Genomic DNA, 21,927 nt, shown 5'->3' with positions numbered 1-21,927 from the left:
ATATGGGATATAAACCTTTTTGCTAGGCCTAAACCATCCTTAAATATGCCATGAGCCTCTTACTATCTTAATGATGTAGGGTCATCATTTTGATTTTTTTTAATTGTATTTTTTTTTTTTTTTGAGACGGAGTCTCGCTCTGTTGCTAGGCTGTAGGGCAGTGGCACGATCTCGGCTTACTGCAACCTCCACCTCCCGGGTTCAAGTGATTCTGCTGCCTCAGCCTCCCAAGTAGCTGGGACTACAGGCACATGCCACCACACCCGGGTAATTTTTTATTTTTAGTAGAGACAGGGTTTCACCATGTTGGCCAGGATGGTCTTGATCTCCTGACTTTGTGATCCACCCACCTTGGCCTCCCAAAGTGCTGGGATTACAGGTGTGAGCCACCATGCCCAGCCTCAGTGGTGTCTTGAATATACATCAGTGTGGATCATTTAATATTGGAAAAACAGGTAAAGACACTTTAGTTTGTGGTCTACTTTTACAATTTATATTTTTCTTTTTCTTTCCTCCTCCAAAGACCATGTCCAGCAGTATGCATCTTCCTGACTTGCAGATTCTAGTCTGCTATAAGATGAGGACACCAGACACCGCACATATTGCTAGAATTGTGTCTGAGACTGAATAGGCCCTGAGTTAGTCTCTGATTGCATGGACTTTATAGTGCCTATTGTGGGAACTGAGGGCATTTGTTTTAATTTGTTTGTTTGTTTGGTTTGGTTTTTTTATCCTGGCCCTTGGCTGTTCATCCCTTTGTCTCCTGCTGCAAGGCCTCCTGTTAGCCATTTGCCTCTCATTAGGCACAGAGCCCCAGGCTGCTTTCCATGTCCTTTTCTCCTGAGCAGCCTCCTGACCTGCTTGGGATGTCCAGTGTCAGTCACCTGGATTCTGCCCTCACTCCCACTGTGCACGGCCTGGTCTGAAGCAGGGCTGCTGCCCAGGACTCTGCAGGCTCACAGAATTTATTTTACTTTGGCCTTGGAGCAAGTGTCATCTGCAGATCTGAAGGGGATCTTGTTATTATTGATTTATTAAGTATACATTCAATATTTGAAATTCTCTAAACAAATTGCTTCATGTTTGGATATATTGAGTTGTTTCTGTTTCTGCCATTAAATGTTTTACTTTCCAGTTGTTCTTCAGGAAGGATTGTGCTCGTCAGTGTTCTCATGACTTTTGTTTGTCTCTCTCTGCATTAAACACCCAAACACCAGTGAGATCCTTTAGAATTTGGCAAAACTTCAGAGAACTCTGGGGAAATTAAACTGCCTGTCCACTCAGTTTGGTTTATTGATTTTTCTGAGTAACCTTAAAGGCATATCTTACTACTTAAGAAGTAGAGATTCAGTAAAATGTTGTTTCTGCTCCAAGGATAAAAAATGAGAACATTTAACTTGTATTATATACTTGGAATCATGAAGACAAATTCAAGTAGTTGATGTCTGCCCAAATAGAATGTGCAAGGTTTCTCTGACTTAACACTCTCTGAAAACCCATTGACCTCAATTTCCATCTTTCTCATCATGCAGGTTGTTAGTACACCTGTTCTTCTGAAACCACAGTTCTGTTTGTTCCTGTGTGTTGATGGTATTTTCACTTTTCTCCTGCTGCTCTTGAACTTGCCAGACTCTCTAGCACCTGTGTGGTACTTTTTTCATCCATTACTTCTCTTGTGGCATTCCTGAAGGATAAACAGCTGTCTAGTAAAAATTATCTGGCCATGTTCAGTGGGTTTTAGGTCTGAAAGCGGAGCCAAATAATGTGTGAGTAAACTGTAATACTCCCTAAGGGTGCAAAAAAAATTAGTTTGCCCAGAAATTCATTAGTCAAAGATATCAAACATTCCTGAAAATTAAACAATAGGAAACATAAGCAGGGTTTTAGTTGTTAAAAAGGACAGAACAAACATTTGGTACATTTACTCGGCTTACACATCAAACGCGGGACTTCTGTACTACTTGTCGGGGATTCTGATTGTGAAGATTAAACCTAAGTTAGAGCACCTCAACATTTTGTACTTACCTTACAACTTCCATGTAAAGATCTCCAAGATCTGTGACTACTTATGTTTTAAATTACAGGAAAAAGTTGTTTCCCTGCCAATATGTATAAATTAGGACATTGTTTTCCAGTTTCTAGTTCCATTTTAACTTGTAGAGAACAAACGTTTTCAATCTTTCAACAGACTTTAGAGTCTTTTCATCCTTAATAAATTTTAAAGGAGAGATAAAGTCCCATTGGTATCTTAGCATTATAAGCAGTGGCATTAACCTCATTAAAGTGAGGAAATATTTACTACAACCTTTATAACTTTTTTTCTTTTTAATCCTCATTCATTCCTGATTTTGCCCTTTCCCTGTATCCATCTTCTTTTATCTCTAAATATTTTGGTGGCTACATCAGTGTATTCGTCCATTTTCACACTGCTGATAAGAAAAAGGTTTAATGGACTCACAGTTCCACATGACTTGGGAGACCTCACAATTATGGTGGAGGGTGAAGGAAGAACAAAGGCACATCTTACAAGGCAGCAGGCGAAAGCAATATGAGAGCCAGGTGAAAGGGGAAACCCCTTATAAAATCATCAGATCTCGTGGGACTTATTCATTACCACAAGAGCAGTATGGGGGAATCCACCCCCATGATTCAATTATCTCCCACTGGGTACCCCCTACAACACATAGAAAATGTGGGAGCTACAATTCAAGATGAGATTTGGGTGGGGACACAGCCAAACCGTATCAATCAGTTATTTGGTTCCTGGCTGCCAGTCGCACTCCACCAGAATCCTCCTCTTGCTGGCCCAGCTGGACATTCTCCTTGCTGGTGCTCGTAGTCAAGATGTAAAGTCTGCTTAGTGTCTGAGCTGGCAGTCAGAGCACTTATCTGCCCTGAATGCTGCAAGCCATTTTAAACCCCTACAGATAATCAAATGTGTATTTGAACAAATCTTCAGTTTCTGGTGTTTAATTTGAATCCGAGACTATTGTTATAGTGTCTTTTCCTTTGATAATTGACGTCCTTTATTTAAACTAATGGGAACAGAAAAGAGTTATCCTGGCTTTCCCCTAATAGTAATGACACCCTTCACAATTCATTGTGCTGTTGTGCTTCTCAAGAAATTACCTATAGAATAGAGAATGCAGGCTGGGCGTGGTGGCTCATGCCTGTAACCCCAGCACTTTGGGAGACCAAGGTGGGTGGATCACCTGAGGTCTGGAATTCAAGACCAGCCTGGCCAACATGGCAAAACCCTGTCTTTACCAAAAATACAAAAATTAGCTGGGCGTGGTGGCAGGCACCTGTAGTCCCAGCTACTCAGGAGGCTGAGGCATGAGAATTGCTTGAACCCTAAAAGTGGAAGTTGCAGTGAGTCAAGATCTCACCACTGCAACTCCAGCCTGGGTGACGGAGTGAGGTGCCGTCTCAAAAAAAAGAAAAAAAAAGATAGAGAATGCAACCTAGGAGGACTCTATGCTTAGAATACTTTGGTCTTGCAAAAACATGATGTTAATTCATATCCTCCAGATAGGAGCCTATTCTGCTCTGTGTACTTTGCTGGTGCTGATGACTAGCATACATAAAAATAGCTAATATTTATTTAGAACTACTTCTGTGCCAGGCACAATATTAAGGCAGGTATTGTTATCCTCATTTCTCAAGAGGAAACTTAGGCTAGAGATTGAGTACTCACCCAAACTCACAATGCTTAGCTCCTATCAGTTCCCTCCGTTTCAGTCAAATTTGACATGTGGCTGTAGGGGTGACAGAGGAAAGTGATGATGGTCATAAAACATCATTTAGCTCAAGTTTTACTTAACTTCTGGCAGCAGAGTATACCTAATGGTATAATTAGTCTTTCATTAAGAAGCAGACTTGACACAGACACCCAAGTCTCAAATGTGTGATCGCATAAGGCCCTTGAGCCTCCTGCTCCCTGTGCCTGGGCTCTGATCTCTCTGATGGTCACTTGGCTGGCTGTGTCCTATCCTTCTGGTTTCAGCTTCACGAAGCCCAGTCATTGCCTGCCATGAATAGAGAGATCTTATCTCTTTTTCTCACTCATTCTGCAAGGGCGAGAACTTTGTCCATCTTGTTTGCTGCTGTTTTCCCAGATCTGGTGTGGTCCCTGGAACATGGCAGCACTCAAGAAAGATGTGTTAAAGGAATGAGTGAGTTCTTTCTTCCAAGCCGGGACTAATGCTTTGTGAAATGCTCCCAATCAACCCTCTTAGACTCCAACATAACTGACCAGGAACTGGATTAGACAAACTATTCTGATATTTGTGGGTTTAATTTGCTTAAATCCTCACTGGGGTCCAGGAGCACTGCTTTCCAGCTCCTGTAGATTAAGCAGCAGTATGTAGAATGGCCAACGAAAAGTCAAGACAACAGAGTAGCTAGACAAAGCCTTAGAAAAAGCAATGCAGTGACCAAAGTTAATGTTTAGTGCCTCTAACCCCTATTTTTGGTGAGTAGCCTTTTCCTCATTTATTTGTTCCTCCAAATCATTGAGCCCTTCTCTGTGGGAGGTCCTGTGCTAGGTCTTGGAAATACAATGAGAAACTTTTTGCTCTTGAGGAGCAGAGTTCGTGGGGAAGACAAAACCATGAACAACTGATTAACAATAGGCAGAGCTAAGTATGGTAGAAAATATGCGTAGAAAATATACATATAAAATATAGCAGAAATACAGATCAGAGATGAAAACCTTCTAGAGGACTAAGTGGCAGGTTCAGAGAAGATGTGATCTTTAACCCGTGGCATTGTAGGCGAGGGGGCCAACATGTGCAAAGGCAAAATTAGCATGAAAGGGCATGACATATTCCAACAACAGGGAGAGGTTAGTTCTACATGACTGAAGCTCAGGACACTTTTATGGGGGAGGACAGGAGTTGATGCCCAAAAAGGAGGTTGGAGCCACATGTGATGGATTCTATATGTGGGCCTGAAGTTGAAACTTTTTCTTGATTGGAAAGCAATCAGGTCTTTAAACATGCATGTGGCCTGGTTACTTTTGGGTTTTATGAATACCTCTGGTGGCAACTTGAATCAGTATATAAATTAGCCCAGGAGCCTAGATAGAGGAGTGCCTGACCCAAGGCAGTGGGCTGCAGAAGCAGGGATGGATTGGAAATGATTTTAAAGGTAGACTTGGCAGAATCAAATGCACATTCAGTCAGAAATGATTCAATGTAGTGCAACAAGGAAAGAGTAGCCAGGAGTGGTAGTGCACACTTGTAGTCCTAGCAACTTGGGAGGCTGAGGTGGGAGGATTGATTGGGCCCAGGAGGTCAAGGCTGCAGTGAGCTGTGATCATGCCACTACACTCCATCATGGACAGCAGAGTAAGAGCCTGTCTCAAAAAAAGAAAAAAAAGAGGGAAAGAGAAAATTTGAGAAGAATATCAAATTGTAATTTGAATATCTAGGTAGATAATTTCTCCAAAATCTTTTAGCAGGAGAAGATTGAATTTACCTAATTGTTTAGCTGACTACTAAGGCATATATTAGCACTCCAATTTGCATCTTAGTAATTAAAAAAAAAAATCCAAAGAATCAACCATCAACAAGCATATACTTTTCTGGGACAAAGAGCTTTTCCATATTTGAAATGATATTGCCTACTCATCTGTCAGTCACCATTGCACTGGGGCCATGTTCAGAGAGATGTTCAGCCTGGTACGAGGCTGCTAGAGGCTTCCTTGCTTTTCCTTTTGTGATCTTTGAGTCAGGGTGGGAAGGATGACTAGGGTAAGCCCAGGCTGAAGCATCCACAGGGATGATCAGGTACAGATGATGTTTCAGGGCAGCCCTCCATGGCCAAGCCACACATTAAATTGTGTGGGGAGTAGTCCTAAAAATTAATGCTGTTGTCATGGTTTCATCTTAATTTTTATCAGCTGTATATGGATGAGGTTTCATTGTCATATACTTAATGTTTTTGTTCAGATCTTTGGCAAACCAATGTTTTTCCATGACTTTTTGACAGTTATTTTTGTTCAATAATGAATAATAAAGTGAGATTTATGGTCTGTATATGATAATGTTTGTCTTATTTTGACATTTCTTTTCTAGACAGCAAAGGCCTTATAATTAGATTTTCCTTGTGCCAAAACATTGCTGCAAAACCATCTCCCTGAAAAAATGTGTCTTTGCTTCCTTTAGGAGCTGTTGTCATCTTATTTTGATTTGGAAGTTTTTCTATGTGTCAGTCAGGAAATAAAACAAAAATTTCTCTTGAAAATGAATTCTTAACAAGAAAGAAATTAACTTTTGCCAAAATATAAAACTAGAAGGGAAAATGAGAAGAAACATGTTTGAAATGTTGATGGTTACATTGTCTTTTTAAATTTTAATTTATGTCAAACTTCAGTGAGCAATATAGGAAACTCCCTTTTCTACCTTGTTTCAAAAGAGCTTATTTTATTCTTGTTGCTAGTCTGACCAGTTTTATGTTGAACTCTTTGAAATACCCAGGAGACTGAACTAGAACTCATGGATCGCCCCCTATTTCTCATATATTTACGTAACTAACGGCCTCAGTGGATTCTGCCCTGTTGCTGATAAGTGGCAACCATCGGCCAGGTGCCATCTGTGGGGGTACGAGGACAGGCGAGGCTGAACTGCCCTTCTCCTGAGGCCACATCTACAGTTGGCCCTATGCCAGGAGAGTCTAGGAGAAGTTGCAGGTGTGTCCATTGAAAGTGCTTTCTCTTTGGAGTGCTCTTGAAAAAAATAACTGTTGATAGAATCGCTTACTGTTAATGGCAAAACATCACAAAGAGCTAATTGCAAAAACAGTCACACTTGCTGCATCCGTGGCCTCCCCTAATGATATGTGAAAATACCTTCCCTTTCCTACAGTGTAGCAAGAGTGGCCAAATTCTCTCTACAACCCGGAAAATTTTTCTATCTGAGTTGTAACTGAAGAGCTGCTCCTAGAATCAGATTCCAGATCCAGCCACCCTGTCCCTATCATCTCCACTCTTATTTCCACCACCATCTTCATCCCACACTTTTCATTGAGCACTAACAAATATGTGTAGCTGAGGGACACTACATAATATCTCAGAGAAGTGTATCTATTTAAAACAGAGACAACAGGCTTCTAAAGTATTAAGCCAACATTACTTACAACAATCCAGACAACAGTGAAATAATTATTCTGTCCCAGCCTTTCTTGACACCATGGGGAGAGTGTAGATATTTCTTTCCAGTGTATTTTGGTCTTGCATGAACAGCACCTTCTTCTAAGTTTCGATACATTGGTTATGGGTGACTGATACTCTGTGCAGTATCATGAGCATGGAGGAATTTCTTCTGTCTGCTGATGGTGACCTTTTGTTGTTTTGAATATACAGGTCTGCTCAGCTTCAATATGAAATGGAATGTGTATTTCATAAACTGGCCTGAGTGAATGTTTGGGCCTTGAGTTTTTGTCAAGAAATGATGTGAGGAAGTTTGAGGAAAGGTTCTTGTAAGTCCATGGTGTCAAATGATGAGATTGTCTGTCACTGACCTAAGTGTTGAAGAATTGTTTCCTCACCTGATCTAACTCAAGACTCTTCTCTACTCCCTTTTAAGAAGCATAGAAAAGAACTGAGAACTGGTGTGTTAAGGGCTCCACCAAAATCTCCTTGGCAGTAGAGCCTTGAATTTCTTCCCTACCAGCAGCAAAGCTTCTCTAAAAGGAATTACTATCATCTTGAAATAACTTCCTATGTACATCCTTAGGAAGAGTGTACACTTTGCTGAGGTTGATGGTACTTGTGGTTTTCATCAGGAAGGGAAAGTTTATGTGGTGTACATGTGTGACCCCACTCTGCACTAGGGATAATGGGAGTGTGGTGCTCTAGGGGCAGAGGCCTGGGGTGTCACACAGACCTTGTTGGAATCCTAGCATTGCCATCTATTAGCTGTTTGGCTTCTTCAAACCTCCTTTTTTAAAAAAAGTAGCAACATGGTTATAATACTAAACTATTTGAGTTGTTGTAAATATTAAGAACAACAGCAGTTGCTACCATTTATTGAGTACTTAGGTTGTGTCAGGTACCCTGCCAAGAAATGATCATAAGCAATGTCATTTCATTTTCACCATAATAGATGAAGTAGTGCTATGGTTTGGATGTGGTTTGTTCCCACCAAAGCTCATGTGGAAGTCAGTGCATCTTGGGAGGTGGGGCCCAGTAGGAGGTCATGGGGGCAGGTCCCTCATGAATAGATCAGTGCTGTTTCCCAGGAGTGAGTTCTCACTCTTGAGGGAATGGATTAGTCCCCATAAGAGTGGGTCATTATAAAGTGAGGTTCTTCCTCTTCTTTGGTCACTCTTTACCTGCACCTGCATCTCCTTCCATTTCTCTGCCATGTTTTCTCACCAGCAACTGATGCTAGTGCCTAGCACTTGGACTTACCAGTCATCAGAACTGTGAGCCAAAGAAACCTCTTTTCTTTATAGATTACCTGGCCTCAGTATTCTGTTATAGCAACACAAAATGGATTAAATCAGTTAGGGATTGTTATTTCCACATGAAGACAAGGAAACTGAGGTGGTATATCACCCCTGGTCACAAAGCTAGTGAGTGTCTGGCCTCAGGCTTCTATTCCACGTCTACCAACTCCAGATTCTGTGAGAAATAATGCAAAATCAGAGTCATTCCTGGTGCAGGCAGTGCTTAACAAATGTTCATGCTCTTTCATCCAAGGTGCATCCTATAGCTTTGATAGAGCTCTGATTTCTTAATAGATTTTTATATGTAACATTCTATACAGCAGGAGGTCAGTGATAGTGCCCTCATGTGGCTTGTTAGAGTAATAGTGTTTGTTGTTGTTTCAATGTTTAATGCAAAATAGTTGTTATTTAAAATGTGTCTCCAAAGTCACCTAAATGTATGGATACTTTGGGAGTTTGTATAACTCTGTAACCTCAGTATATAAGAAATAGCACTTTTCCTTTTCTACTGTTCACTTTATTTTTTTGATTAATTTATGTTTTTTTTAATTTATTCTTATTTTTTAATGTATATATTTTATTGTACTTTAGGTTCTGGGGTACATGTGCAGAACATGCAGGATTGTTGCATAGGTACATACATGGCAATTGGTTTTCTGCCTCCATCCCTCTGTCACCTATATCTGGCATTTTTCCCCATGTTATCCCTTCTCAACCTCTCTACCCCCTGCTGTCCCTCCCCTATTCCCCCTGCAACAGACCCCAGTGTGTGATGCACTCCTTACTGTGTCCATGTGTTCTCATTGTTCAACACCCACCTATGAGTGAGAACATGCAGTGTTTGATTTTCTGTTCTTGTGTCAGTTTGCTGAGAATGATGGTTTCCAGGTTCATCCATGTCCCTACAAAGGAAACAAACTCATCGCTTTTTATGGCTGCATAGTATTCCATGGTGTATATGTGCCACATTTTCCTTGTCCAGTCTATCATCGATGGGCATTTGGGTTGGTACCAGGTCTTTGCTATTGTAAACAGTGCCGCAGTGAACATACATGTGCATGTGTCTTTATAATAGAATGATTTATAATCCTTTGGATCTATATCCAGTAATGGGATTGCTGGTTCAAATGGAATTTCTACTTCTAAGTCCTTGAGGAATCTCCACACTGTCTTCCACAATGGTTGAACTAATTTACACTCCCACCAACAGTGTAAAAGTGTTCCTTTTTCTCCACATCCTCTCCAGCATCTGTTGTTCTCCAGATTTTTTAATGATCGCCATTCTAACTGGCATGAGATGGTATTTCAATGTGGTTTTGATTTGCATTTCTCTAATGACCAGTGATGATGAGCATTTTTTCATATGTTTGTTGCCCTCATAAATGTCTTCTATTGAAAAGGGTCTGTTCATATCCTTCACCCACTTTTGAATGGGTTTGTTTGTTTGTTTGTTTGTTTTCTTGTAAATCTGTTTTAGTTCTTTGTGGATTCTGGACACTAGCCCTTTGTCAGATGGGTAGATTGCAAAAAAGTTTTCCCATTCTATTGGTTGCCAGTTCACTCCACTAATTGTTTCTTTTGCTGTGCAGAAGCTCTGGAGTTTAATTAGATCCCATTTGTCTATTTTGGCTTTTGTTGCCAATGCTTTTGGTGTTTTAGTCATGAAGTCCTTGCCTATGCCTATGTCCTGAATGGTTTTGCCTAGGTTTTCTTCTAGGGTTTTTATGCTGTTAGGTCTTATGTTTAAGTCTTTAATCCATCTGGAGTTAATTTTAGTGTAAGGTGTCAGGAAGGTGTCCAGTTTCTGCTTTCTGTACATGGCTAGCCAGTTTTCCCAACACCATTTATTAAACAGGGAATCTTTTCCCCATTGCTTGTTTTTGTGAGGTTTGTCAAAGATCAGATGGTTGTAGATATGTCGCGTTGCCTCCGAGGCCTCTGTTCTGTTCCATTGGTCTATATCTCTGTTTTGGTACCAGTACCATGTTGTTTTGATTACTGTAGCCTTGTAGTAGAGTTTGATGTCTGGTAGTGTGATGCCTCCTGCTTTGTTCTTTTTGCTTAGAATTGTCTTGGCTATGTGGGCTCTCTTTTGGTTCCATGTGAAGTTTAAGGTAGTTTTTTCCAGTTCTGTGAAGAGGGTCATAGGTAGCTTGATGGGGATAGCGTTGAATGTATAAATTACTTTGGGCAGTATGGTCATTTTCACAATATTGATTTTTCCTAACCATGAGCGTGGAGTGTTTTTCCATCTGTTTGTGTCCTCTCTTATTTCCTTGAGCAGTGGTTTGTAGTTCTCCTTGAAGAGGTCCTTTACGTTCTTTGTTAGTTGTATTCCTAGGTATTTTATTCTCTTTGTAGCAATTGTGAATGGCAGTTCATTCTTGATTTGGCTCTCTTTAAGTCTGTTATTGGTGTATAGGAATGCTTGTGATTTTTCACATTGATTTTGTATCCTGAGACTTTGCTGAAGTTGTTTATCAGTTTAAGGAGATTTTGGGCTGAGACGATGGGGTCTTCCAAATATACAATCATGTCGTCTGCAAATAGAGACAATTTGACTTCCTCCTTTCCTAATTGAATACCCTTTATTTCTTTTTCTTGCCTGATTGCTCTGGCTAGAACTTCCAATACTATATTGAATAGGAGTGGTGAGAGAGGGCATCCTTGTCTAGTGCCAGATTTCAAAGGGAATGCTTCCAGTTTTTGCCCATTCAGTGTGATATTGGCTCTGGGTTTGTCGTAAGAAGCTTTTATTATTTTGAGATATGTTTTGTGGATACCTACTTTATTGAGAGTTTTTAAGCATAAAGGGCTGTTAAATTTTGTAGAAGGCTTTCTCTGCCTCTATTGAGATAATCATGTGGTTTTTGTCTTTGGTTCTGTTTATGTCGTGGATTACATTTATAGACTTGCATATGTTGAACCAGCCTTGCATCCCCAGGATGAAGTCTACTTGATCGTGATTGATAAGCTTTTTGATGTGCTGTTGCAATCAGTTTGCCAGTATTTTATTGAAGATTTTTGCATCTGTGTTCATCATGGATATTGGCCTGAAGTTTTCTTTTCTTGTTGCATCTCTGCCGGGGTTTGGTATCAGCATGATGTTGGTCTCATAAAATGATTTTGGAAGGAATCCCTCTTTTTGGATTGTTTGGAATAGTTTCAGAAGGAGTGGTACCAGCTCCTCTTTGTATGTCTGGTCGAATTCGGTGGTCAACCCATCTGGACCCGGGATTTTTTTGGTGGGTAGGCTATTAATTGCTGCCTCAACTTCAGCCCTTGTTATTGGTCTATTCAGCGTTTTGACTTCTTCCTGGTTTAGACTTGGGAGGGTGCAAGTGTCCAGGAATTTATCCATTTCTTCCAGGTTTACTGGTTTATGTGCATAGAGTTGTTTGTAGTAATCTCTGATGGTAGTTTGTATTTCTGTGGAATCGGTGATGATATCCCCTTTATCATTTTTATTGCATCTATTTGATTATTCTCTCTTTTCTTTTTTATTAATCTGGCTAGTGGTCTGTCTATTTTGTTGATCTTTTGAAAAAACCAGCTCCTGGATTTATTGATTTTTTTGAAGGTTTTTTTATGTCTCTATCTTCTTCAGTTCTGCTGTGATATTAGTTATTTCTTGTCTTCTGCTAGGTTTTGAGTTTTTTTGATCTTGCTCCTCTAGCTCTTTCAGTTTTGATGATAGGGTGTCAATTTTAGATCTTCCCTTGCTTCTCCTGTGGGCATTTATTGCTATAAATTTTCCTCTACACACTGCTTTAAATGTGTCCCAGAGATTTTGGTATGTTGTGTCTTCATTCTCATTGGTTTCGAAGAACATCTTTATTTCTCTCTTCATTTCATTGTTTAACCAGTCAACATTCAGGAGCCAGTTGTTCAGTTTCCATGAACTTGTGCGGTTCTGAGTTAGTTTCTTAATCCCGAGTTCTAATTTGATTGCACTGTGGTCTGAGAGACTGTTTTTTATGATTTCTGTTCTTTTGCATTTGCTGAGGAGTGATTTACTTCCAATTATGTGGTCGATTTTAGAGTAGGTGTGATGTGGTGCTGAGAAGAATGTATATTCTGTGGATTTGGGGTAGAGAGTTCTGCAAATGTCTATTAGGTTTGCTTGGTCCAGGTCTGAGTTCAAGTCCTGGATATCCTTGTTAATTTTCTGTCTCGTTGATCTGTCTAATATTGACAGTGGAGTGTTAAAGTCCCCCTCAATTATTGTGTGGGAGTCTAAGTCTCTTTGTAGGTCATTAAGAACTTGCTTTATATATCTGAGTGCTCCTGTATTGGGTGCATATATATTTAGGATCATTAGCTCTTCTTGTTGCATTGATCCTTTTACCATTATGTAATGTCCTTCTTTGTCTCTTTTGATCTTTGTTGGTTTAAAGTCTATTTTATCAGAGACTAGGATTGCAGCTCCTGCTTTTTTTTGCTCTCCATTTGCTTGGTAAATCTTCTTCCATCCCTTTATTTTGAGCCTATGTGTATCTTGCACATGAGATGAGTTTCCTGGATACAGCACACTGATGGGTTTTGGCTTTTTATCCAATTTGCCAGTCTGTGTCTTTTGATTGGGGCATTTAGCCCATTTACAATTTTTTTTTTTTTGAGACAGTCTCACTCTGTCGCCAGGCACCAGGCTGGAGTGCAGTAGCACAATCTCTGCTCACTGCAACCTCTGCCTCCCACATTCAAGCAATTCTCCTGCTGGGACTACAGGCATGTACCACCATGCCCAGCTAATTTTTTTGTATTTTTAGTAGAGATGAGGTTTCACTATGTTGGCCAGGATAGTCTCAATCTCTTGACCTCGTGATCTGCCCATCTCGGCCTCCCAAAGTCCTGGGATTACAGGTGTGAGCCACCGCGCCCAGCCAGCCCATTTACATTTAAGGTTAATATTGTTATGTGTGAATTTGATCCTGCCATTTTGATGCTAGCTGGTTGTTTTGCCCATTAGTTGATGCAGTTTCTTCATTGTGTCAATGCTCTTTACCATTTGGTACATTTTTGGAGTGGCTGGTACTGGTTGTTCCTTTCTGTGTTTAGTGCTTCTTTCAGGAGCTCTTGTAAGGCAGGCCTGGTGGCAATGAAATCTCTGAGCAATTGCTTGTTTGTAAAGTATTTTATTTCTCCTTTGCTTATGAAGCTTTGTTTGGCTGGATATGCAACTCTAGGTTGAAAGTTCTTTTCTTTAAGGATGTTGAGTATTGGCCCTCACTCTCCTCTGGCCTGTAGGGTTTCTGCCAAGAGATCCACTGTGAGTCTGATGGGCTTTCCTTTGTGTGTAATGCGACCTTTCTCTCTGGCTGCCCTTAGCATTTTTTCCTTCATTTCAACCCTGATGAATCTGACAATTATGTGTCTTGTGGTTGCTCTTCTTGATAAGGAATATCTTTGTGGTATTTTCTGTATTTCCTGGACTTGAATATTGGCCTGCCTTGTTAGGTTGGGGAAGTTTTCCTGGATAATATCCTGAAGAGTGTTTTCCAGCTTGGATTCATTCTCTCCATCACATTGAGGTACACCTATCAAACGTAGATTAGGTCTTTTCACATAATCCCATATTTCTTGTAGGCTTTGTTCATTTCTTTTCACTCTTTTTTCTCTAACCTTGCCTTCTTGTTTTATTTCATTGAGCTGATCATCAATCTCTGATATCCTTTCTTCTGCTTGGTCGATTCGGCTATCGAAACTTGTGTATGCTTCGCGAAGTTCTTGTGTTGTGTTTTTCAGCTCCATCAGGCATGTATATTCTTCTCCAAGCTGTTTATTCTGTTAGCATTTCGTCAGACCTTTTTTCAAGGTTCTTAGTTTCTTTGCATTGGGTTAGAACATGTTCTTTTAGCTCAGAGAAGTATCTTATTACCCACCTTCTGAAGCCTGTTTCTGTCAATTCATCAGACTCATTCTCCATCCAGCTTTGTTCCCTTGCTGGTAAGGAGTTGTGATCCCTTGGAGGAGGAGAGGCATTCTGGTTTTGGGTGTTTTCATCCTTTTTGCACTGGTTTCTTGCCATCTTTGTGGATTTATATACCTGTGTTCTTTGTAGTTGGTGACTTTCCATTGGGGTCTCTGAGTGGACATCCTTTTTGTTGATGATGAAGTTATTTCTTTCTGTTTCTTACTTTTCCTTCTAACAGTCAGGCCCCTCTGCTGTAGGACTGCTGAGGTCCACTCCAGACCTTGCTTGCCTGGGGATCACCTGCAGTGGCTGCAGAACAGTAAGGGTTTCTGCCAGTTTCTTCTTGTGTATCTTCCTACCAGAAAGATATCCACCAGATGTCAGCCTGAGCTCTCCTTTATAAGGTGTCTCTTTGGATATGCGGGGGTTGGGGAGCTGCTTGAGGAGACAGTCTGTTCTTTATAGGAGCTCAAGTGCTGATCTGTGAGCTCCATTGTTCCATTCAGAGCTGCTGGGCAGGTACATTTGAGTCTGTTGCAACAGAACTCATAACCGCCTTTTTTCCCAGGTGCTCTGTCCTGGGAAGGTGAGGCTTTATTTATAAGTTCCTGATGTGCTGCGCCTTTTTTCAGAGATGCCCTACCCAACGAGGAGGTAGCCTAGTCACAGTCTACCAGCAGAGGCGTTGCTGAGCTGCCATGGGCTCTGCCCTGCTACTGTGTGAACTTCCTTGCAGTTTTGTTTATAAAGGTATGGTTAGAACTGCCTCAGTAACGACAGTCTGTCTCAATAATGGCAGACTGCCTCAGTAATGGCAGACTGCCTCAGTAATGGCAGACTGCCTCGGTAATGGCGGACTGCCTCAGTAGTGGTGGACTGCCTCAGTAATGACAGATGCCTTTTCCCCCACAGAGCTGGACCGTCCCGGGTCCAGCTGTGCTTGCTGTGAAACTCTCAATCCAGAGTGTTTCAGATTGCTGGTCTTTGTGGGCATGGGACTCGCAGAGCCAGATCACCTGGCTCCTTGTTTCAGCCCCCTTTTTTTTCAGTTGAATGGGCGGCTCCGTCTCCGGGCATTCCAGGTGCCAGTTGAAATGGCCGTCCAGATTTGTGTGAGTTTTTGTGCAGACCCGCTGTGCCGGCTGAAACAGCTGTGCTGGAAACTAGTGGTGCTTTTCAGCCTGGGAATCTCCTGGTCTGAGAGCAGTAATAACTTGTTTAGAAATGCAGTAATCACTCACCCTCTGCATTGTTCTCGCTGGGGACTGCACTTCAGAGCTGTTCCTATTCAGTCATCTTGGATTCCCTCCTCCAAACCTGCTCTACTGTCCACTTTAATGTTTAACTTTGAGCCCTCACCTGGCTGGTAAGATACTTAACTTCACTTTCTCTAGTAACTTCTACCCTGTCTTTGCCAAAGTCTGAAGAGAAACCTTCTCTTCCCTGGTATTGTAAATAATGAAGCTTTATTTCACCATCCTGTCAAGAAGGAAAGAATTTTTCTCACAATTATTTTTTCCAGCCAATGCTCTGTTTACAGAGACATTTATCAACCACTGGAGAAGTACTCAGCTTTCACACTTAAGAAAGAGATATTATTACCAAGGAGTAGAATGTTAATTCATTTTCCACTTTAAATTCTAGATTTTTTTTTTCCAAGAGGAAAAGAAAAAGGTTAGTTTTTGTCCCAACTTATCAGGAGCATTAAGTCACTAAGTGAAATTCACTTAGTTTTCTCTTCATGTATGGGGAGGGTCCCGGCTTCCATGGACTCATTTTCCCATGCTATACAAAGTAACACACGTGTATTTAAAGTTTATGGATTATTTGGCATAGGGATCTCTCCAAAGTGCATATCATCAGGGAACTGCCTCATTTTTCAATGGCCTTCTCCATGGAGGATTTATAGGTAGATATGCATCACACTCAGACTTAGTTATGACTGGGTAATAAAAGGCAGTGTCAACAGGAAAAGGGAATTTAGTGTGGGAAAGGTAAGGAATTTTCTTTTTTATTCTTTAAGCACCATTTAATAACGTGTATATAGAGTGTCTGTTGTTAAATGTATTTAAGGGTTAACCTCATCCTCATGCCAAGACCTACCTGTGTTTCAGATAATGGAGGGCAGACTTTGGCAGGAGGCAATAACTGGCCCCTTCGAGGAAGAAAATGGAGCCTGTGGGAAGGAGGCATCCGAGGGGTAGGCTTTGTGGCAAGCCCCTTGCTGAAGCAGAAGGGCGTGAAAAACCAGGAGCTCATCCACATCTCGGACTGGCTGCCAACACTCGTGAAGCTGGCCGGGGGACACACCAATGGTACCAAGCCTCTAGACGGCTTTGATGTGTGGAAAACCATCAGGTACGTCCTGCCCTTTTTCCTCCCAGGAAAGAAACTCCAAAAGCAGTCTGACTCCATTGAGCGAGAATGATAGCTCTTGTGTTAAAATGATAGTTCAGTTTACAAATACAAGATTTTTAAGAAAAATAAATGCCTTTAGAGATATTGTAAGTATATGTATTTTTAAATTATGAATTTGAGATTCTAGGCCTGTGTTTTATGTGAAGAACAAGATTATCCTCAGCCTGTCGCCCACCATGGAAGGTCTTTGAAGCTGAGAGGTTTTGCTTAGAAGTAGTCTAGGTTATTGTTAGCTTCCTGCAGGGGGTCGGGGGACTTGTCCTGTTGCCTTCTAGAAGAATGGAAGACAAGACAGTGGGGAAAGAGCTGGAATAGGAACTAGGGATATGTTTAGTTCCATTTATTAACAAGTATCTAACAAGCACCTACTATGTGCCACACCCTGTTCTAGATACCGAGAAATTAGAAATGAACAAGGCAGGCAACATCCTGGCTCTCAGGGAGCTGTGTTCTAGTCGGGGCAGAAAGGTGTCAGACAAATGAACACACAGATGAGCAAGATGACTGCCAGTGCTGATAAGTACCATGAAGGTAAAGAAAGCAGTATGTTGTGATAGAGAGAGCCGGCAGATGTTAAAGGGATACATCAGGGAGCAGGACCCAGACTCAGGTTTGGAAATCATGGTGGTCTTTTTCCTGTTTAACCCCCACAGTGTAGAGCAATAGCCCCCAAGGTTACAAGGCACATACCTTAGAAGAGCAAGATGTTCCCTTGGAGTACAGAAAGAAAAATTCAATTTTGTGTTTGTATTAATATCTAATTTCATCTCATCATTTTTAAGTATATGTTTTATAAGGCACATAATATATCAGTAGACTTGTATGTAAACTTAATTTATAAATGAATATGCATATATTGGAGGTATTATTTTTATAATGACAATTGTCTAGTGCAGTGATTTTCAACCTCTGTTTGGGGTTACCGCTCTGTTTGGGAGTAGCAGCTGATTGACTGTCCTCTACTGGCCAGGGGAGAGGACTTCCTCATGCCATCTCTTCATCCCACTCCAGGTGTCCCAGCTGAAGAACAGTAGGTTTTAGGTTTCTAGTTATAGGAAATACACAATGGAGTATTTAGGAGTAAAGAGCCATGATGTATTTAACATACCCTCAAATGGTTCTGAAAAAAATTGTGTGTGTGTGTGTGTGTGTGTGTGTGTGTGTATGTACATGTGTACAGAGAGAATTCAAATGGACTGCAAAATTAATAAATAAAAGAAGGTAAGTAAAGTGCATAGGTATTCTTTTGTTAAATCTTATTTTTGCAACTTTTTGTAAATTTGAAATTATTTCCAAATATAAGTGCTTTAAAAACAGGAAATTCTGACAACACTGAAGAAGACCAACAACTGACTGGAACCAAATAGTGGCTGCCTTCTGTAGATGAAGTATTCACCCTTCAAATCTTCAATCTCTATTGCTCTCAAGTTCTAATACAGGGCCACTGCACTCATTTATGTTACCTACCTAGTCTCTGTAGACATTTAAGTTTATAGTCCATGCTGAACATAATCATTGTATTCAACACTCTGGAAATACCATACTTTAACCATTCTCCAGTTGCAGGATATATAATTTCTTAACTTTTTATATTATCATTTTTTCTGTAATTAATAATCAATGTTAAAAAAAATAGTAGTGTTCAGCAGCCTACAATTATTTTTTAAAAAGGAAGTTTGATAGTTATTCAAGTTTTAACATTAAAGTTTAAAGTTCCATGAGTTCAGGAATGGATAGAAGAAGAGTTCAGCCAGGCCACTCAACCTCTTACAACATGGTCTATCAGTTCCTCTCTAATAGGCCTCATCCAGAAGCGTGAGACTAGGTAAGGTCCTCATCTCTTACAAACCCAAAGGAAAATCTGATTTAATTAGCTTTATAACCTTCTTTAAATTATTTTGCAACTCAAAGTTCCGTGTTTTCCTTGGAGAATATATTAAATTTTAAAGATCACTTTTCAAGCAGCAACATTCATAGCATTGGGTAGCCATTTCTTCACCATTTCTAAACATTATTTTAGTTCTTATAAGTCATATTATTTTCATATTATTTGTAAATCCACACTAGCCTCAAACTGTTTCTTCTTATTCTTGCCTGAAAAGTTGATTTGTCAATTTGGAGACAATGATCAGTTTATGATTTTCCATTTCGAGAACACTCAACAGCATTCTAGTCACAGAAAAATTAATGCCACTGAACAGCTAAGCTGATAAACAGCAATAAAACCTTTTCTCTCACTAGAAATTTTGAAACTTTGTACTCATTATTTGCTCATTCATATGAGATGACTTCTTTTCTTTTTCTTTAGAACATTTCTGCCTCTATCCATGATCTAAACTTGATATGTTAAATTTAATTTCCCGGAGTGTAATATATGTTATTGTAGATAATTTGCAAACTACAAAAAATAAAAATAATCACTCAGATCTTACCTAGAAACAGCTACTATGAACATTTTGTCATATTTCCTTAAAATTTTTCTTTTCAGCATTTTTTTTACTACATCTTTTTTCCTTAATTAACAGACAATTGGTTTTAGATTGTGTTATCCAGGAAACTCACTGCAAACACTATTTCAGTCACTGCATAGTCAATCACATGGATATACCTTGATATACTTAACTTTTCCCTTGACTTTCTTTTTTAGTTTTTTAAAACAATAGCTCTGAAATGAACTCTTTCTACATGAACTCTTTGTCTACATTTTGGATTTTTTCCCTTAGATATAAATGATTTGAAATTAAATCACTGAGCTAAAGAAACTGAGCAATGTTTGGCTTGAAAAATAATACCCCAAAATGGAGGCCCCAGAAGCAGCCTCAGCAACCAAAGTTTTTCTCTGACCTCTTTCTGCCCTCTTGTCTCTCATTCTCATTTTTACCTCAGGCAAGCCATAGAAACTAGAATCCTTCTTCCCCAAGATGGGTCATAGAAACCAGAACCCCTTCTTGCCAGGGCTAATCATTAAACCTAGAAATATTACTCTAATTTTCCCTCTGCCCTATTTGTGTAAAAAGGGGCCATAAAAAAGTTATCTGGCCAACCTTGTTTAACTGTAGGTCATAAGACTCCCATTCCAGAGCGGGTCTTCCCCTACACCCAGAAGGAAGGAATGCATACCCAGAGAGGCCAAGAAGAATCTAGGCAGACAGACCTTGCTGGGTTTCCCCAGTCAGGCTATTAGTATTGGAGCATACCCTTTTGTCCATTTATATTTCTACACAGCTGTCCATACTTTGTTAAACCTATGCATAAAAATGAACAATTTCCTCTATATCTTTGGGTCTTCTAAAGACTCCCATATATACACATTAAATAATTTGGTATGCCTTTTTTCCTGTTATTCTACCTTTTGTGAGCTGATTTTTCAGTGAACTTTCAGATGGCCAAGGGTGGCCCCTACATTATTTTAAAAGCATTTGATACACATTACAAAATTGCTTTCTAAAAAGCCAGTACTAATGTGCTGTTATTCCACAGCCATAGAAAATGCTCGTCTTCCTCATAGCTTTTCCTTATAAACCTTTTAAAAATAATCTTTGCTAATATTATAGACAAAATGGTCTTGTATTAACTTGATTTTTTATTATTATGGAGATTAATGTTGAACTTTTTATATTCCATTTGTATTTTCTCTTTTGAAAGCATTCATTCCATATGTTTTTACACTTATTTTACTGAAAAGTGGGTGTTTTCTTGTGGATTTGTTTGCTCCTTTATGTCAGGTTTTTTGACTGTTGTATTTCTTGCAAATATTTTTCTTGTTTTATTTGTCTTTTTGTTGATGTCTTCTACAGGGATGTCTTTCCCATGTTTATTTATCAATGAAATGTTTTTCTCTTGCTTTTTTGTTCAGAAAGCTTTTTCTCAGCTTCAAATATGCTAAATATCTATATTTTCTGCTAAGTGTTGTGATTTTATTTTCTTCCATGTATTTTTTTTCTTTCTCTTTTTTTTTTTTTTTTTTTTGAGACAGAGTCTTGGTCTGTCACCCACTGGAGTGCAGTGGTGCAATCTTGACTCACTACAGTCTTCACCTCCTGGGTTCAAGTGATTCTCATGTCTCAGCTTCCCAAGTAGTTGGAATTACAGGTATACATCAATGTGCACAGCTAATTTTTGTGTTTTTAGTAGAGCCTGGCTTTCGCCATGTTGGTCAAGCTGGTCTTGAACTCCTAGCCGGCAGCAATCCACCTGCCTTGGCCTCCCAAAGCTCTGGGATTACAAGTGTGAGCCACTGCACCCAGCCATAATTCTTAAATTGTTGCAAGATGGTGTGTGTGTTATGTGAGGTCGGTATCTAAGTCAGAGGAGTAATTTTTTTGGCAGTTTTTTAAGATTATTGGCCTCTTTGAGACCAATGAAAACTGTGAACTTACAAGAAAAAAGTACCTAAACATATGCACAAAAATCTAGATATTACCTATTTTATGATATTAGAAATTGATTACACATTCTTTCTAAAACATTCTTTACAAGCCTATGCCCCTTTTGCTCATTTTAATGCAAAACTTATGCCTACTTCATGGTAAAAAGGAAATAAAACAAAAATTTCCAAGCAAAGCAAAACTTGAACTTCAATTCAGGTTATCATCAACTTTCAATATAAAGGCTGTAGAGGTTTGGCTTGAAGTAGGAGAAAGTTTCGAGCGATTTTGAGATAGCAGCATTTGTGGCATGCTTGATATCCAATCAGTTTTGATTTTTGTTTTGTTTTGGTGCCAAAAATGTTGTAAATGCTGGCTTGCATAAGGACACAATAGCACACCGAATCAAAGCTTTATAGCACACTTTGCCAGGTGAGGGTAGGCTTGCATCGAAAAATAGTTGAATTCATTTTGAGTAATATTGTTTGTCCCCAATTTACTGAGGTTATTATCTTTGGCAAAGTTCACCTCATCGATATTTGTCCATTTAGCTGTGTTTTGGATTATAATTCGACATTTCAACCTTAAGATTATGTTGATTAGAAGTAACTTTTAAGAGTTTGGCTCATGTTTGCTTCTGACTGCAGAGAAATTGGGAAGTCTAATCACCCTTAGCTCCAAATTGCAGATCTTTCCTCAGTGTTACCACATTCTCCTAGCAATCAATCTCTCATGTAACAGGGGCACTTTGTTCTTCAGCAGCATCCATAGTGG

The 21,927-nt window shown here is 39.8% G+C and overlaps 1 protein-coding gene across 4 annotated transcripts in view; it reads left to right on the top strand.

Moving 5' to 3' along the window:
• Nucleotides 1-21,927, top strand: part of ARSB (arylsulfatase B) — a 207,448-nt gene that overhangs the window by 97,968 nt on the left and 87,553 nt on the right. For all 4 annotated transcript variants that reach the window (XM_012462101.3, XM_012462103.3, XM_012462102.3 and 1 more), the window contains one exon: nucleotides 16,483-16,726. In XM_012462101.3, coding sequence (XP_012317524.2) covers nucleotides 16,483-16,726 — 244 coding nt within the window. The remainder of the gene's footprint in view (nucleotides 1-16,482; nucleotides 16,727-21,927) is intronic.

This window comes from Aotus nancymaae, unplaced genomic scaffold (genome assembly GCF_030222135.1).
Source record: "Aotus nancymaae isolate 86718 unplaced genomic scaffold, 86718_ANA_hifiasm-v0.15.2.pri h1tg000014l, whole genome shotgun sequence".
NCBI lineage: Eukaryota > Metazoa > Chordata > Mammalia > Primates > Aotidae > Aotus > Aotus nancymaae.
This window is presented reverse-complemented; position numbering and strand designations above follow the sequence as displayed.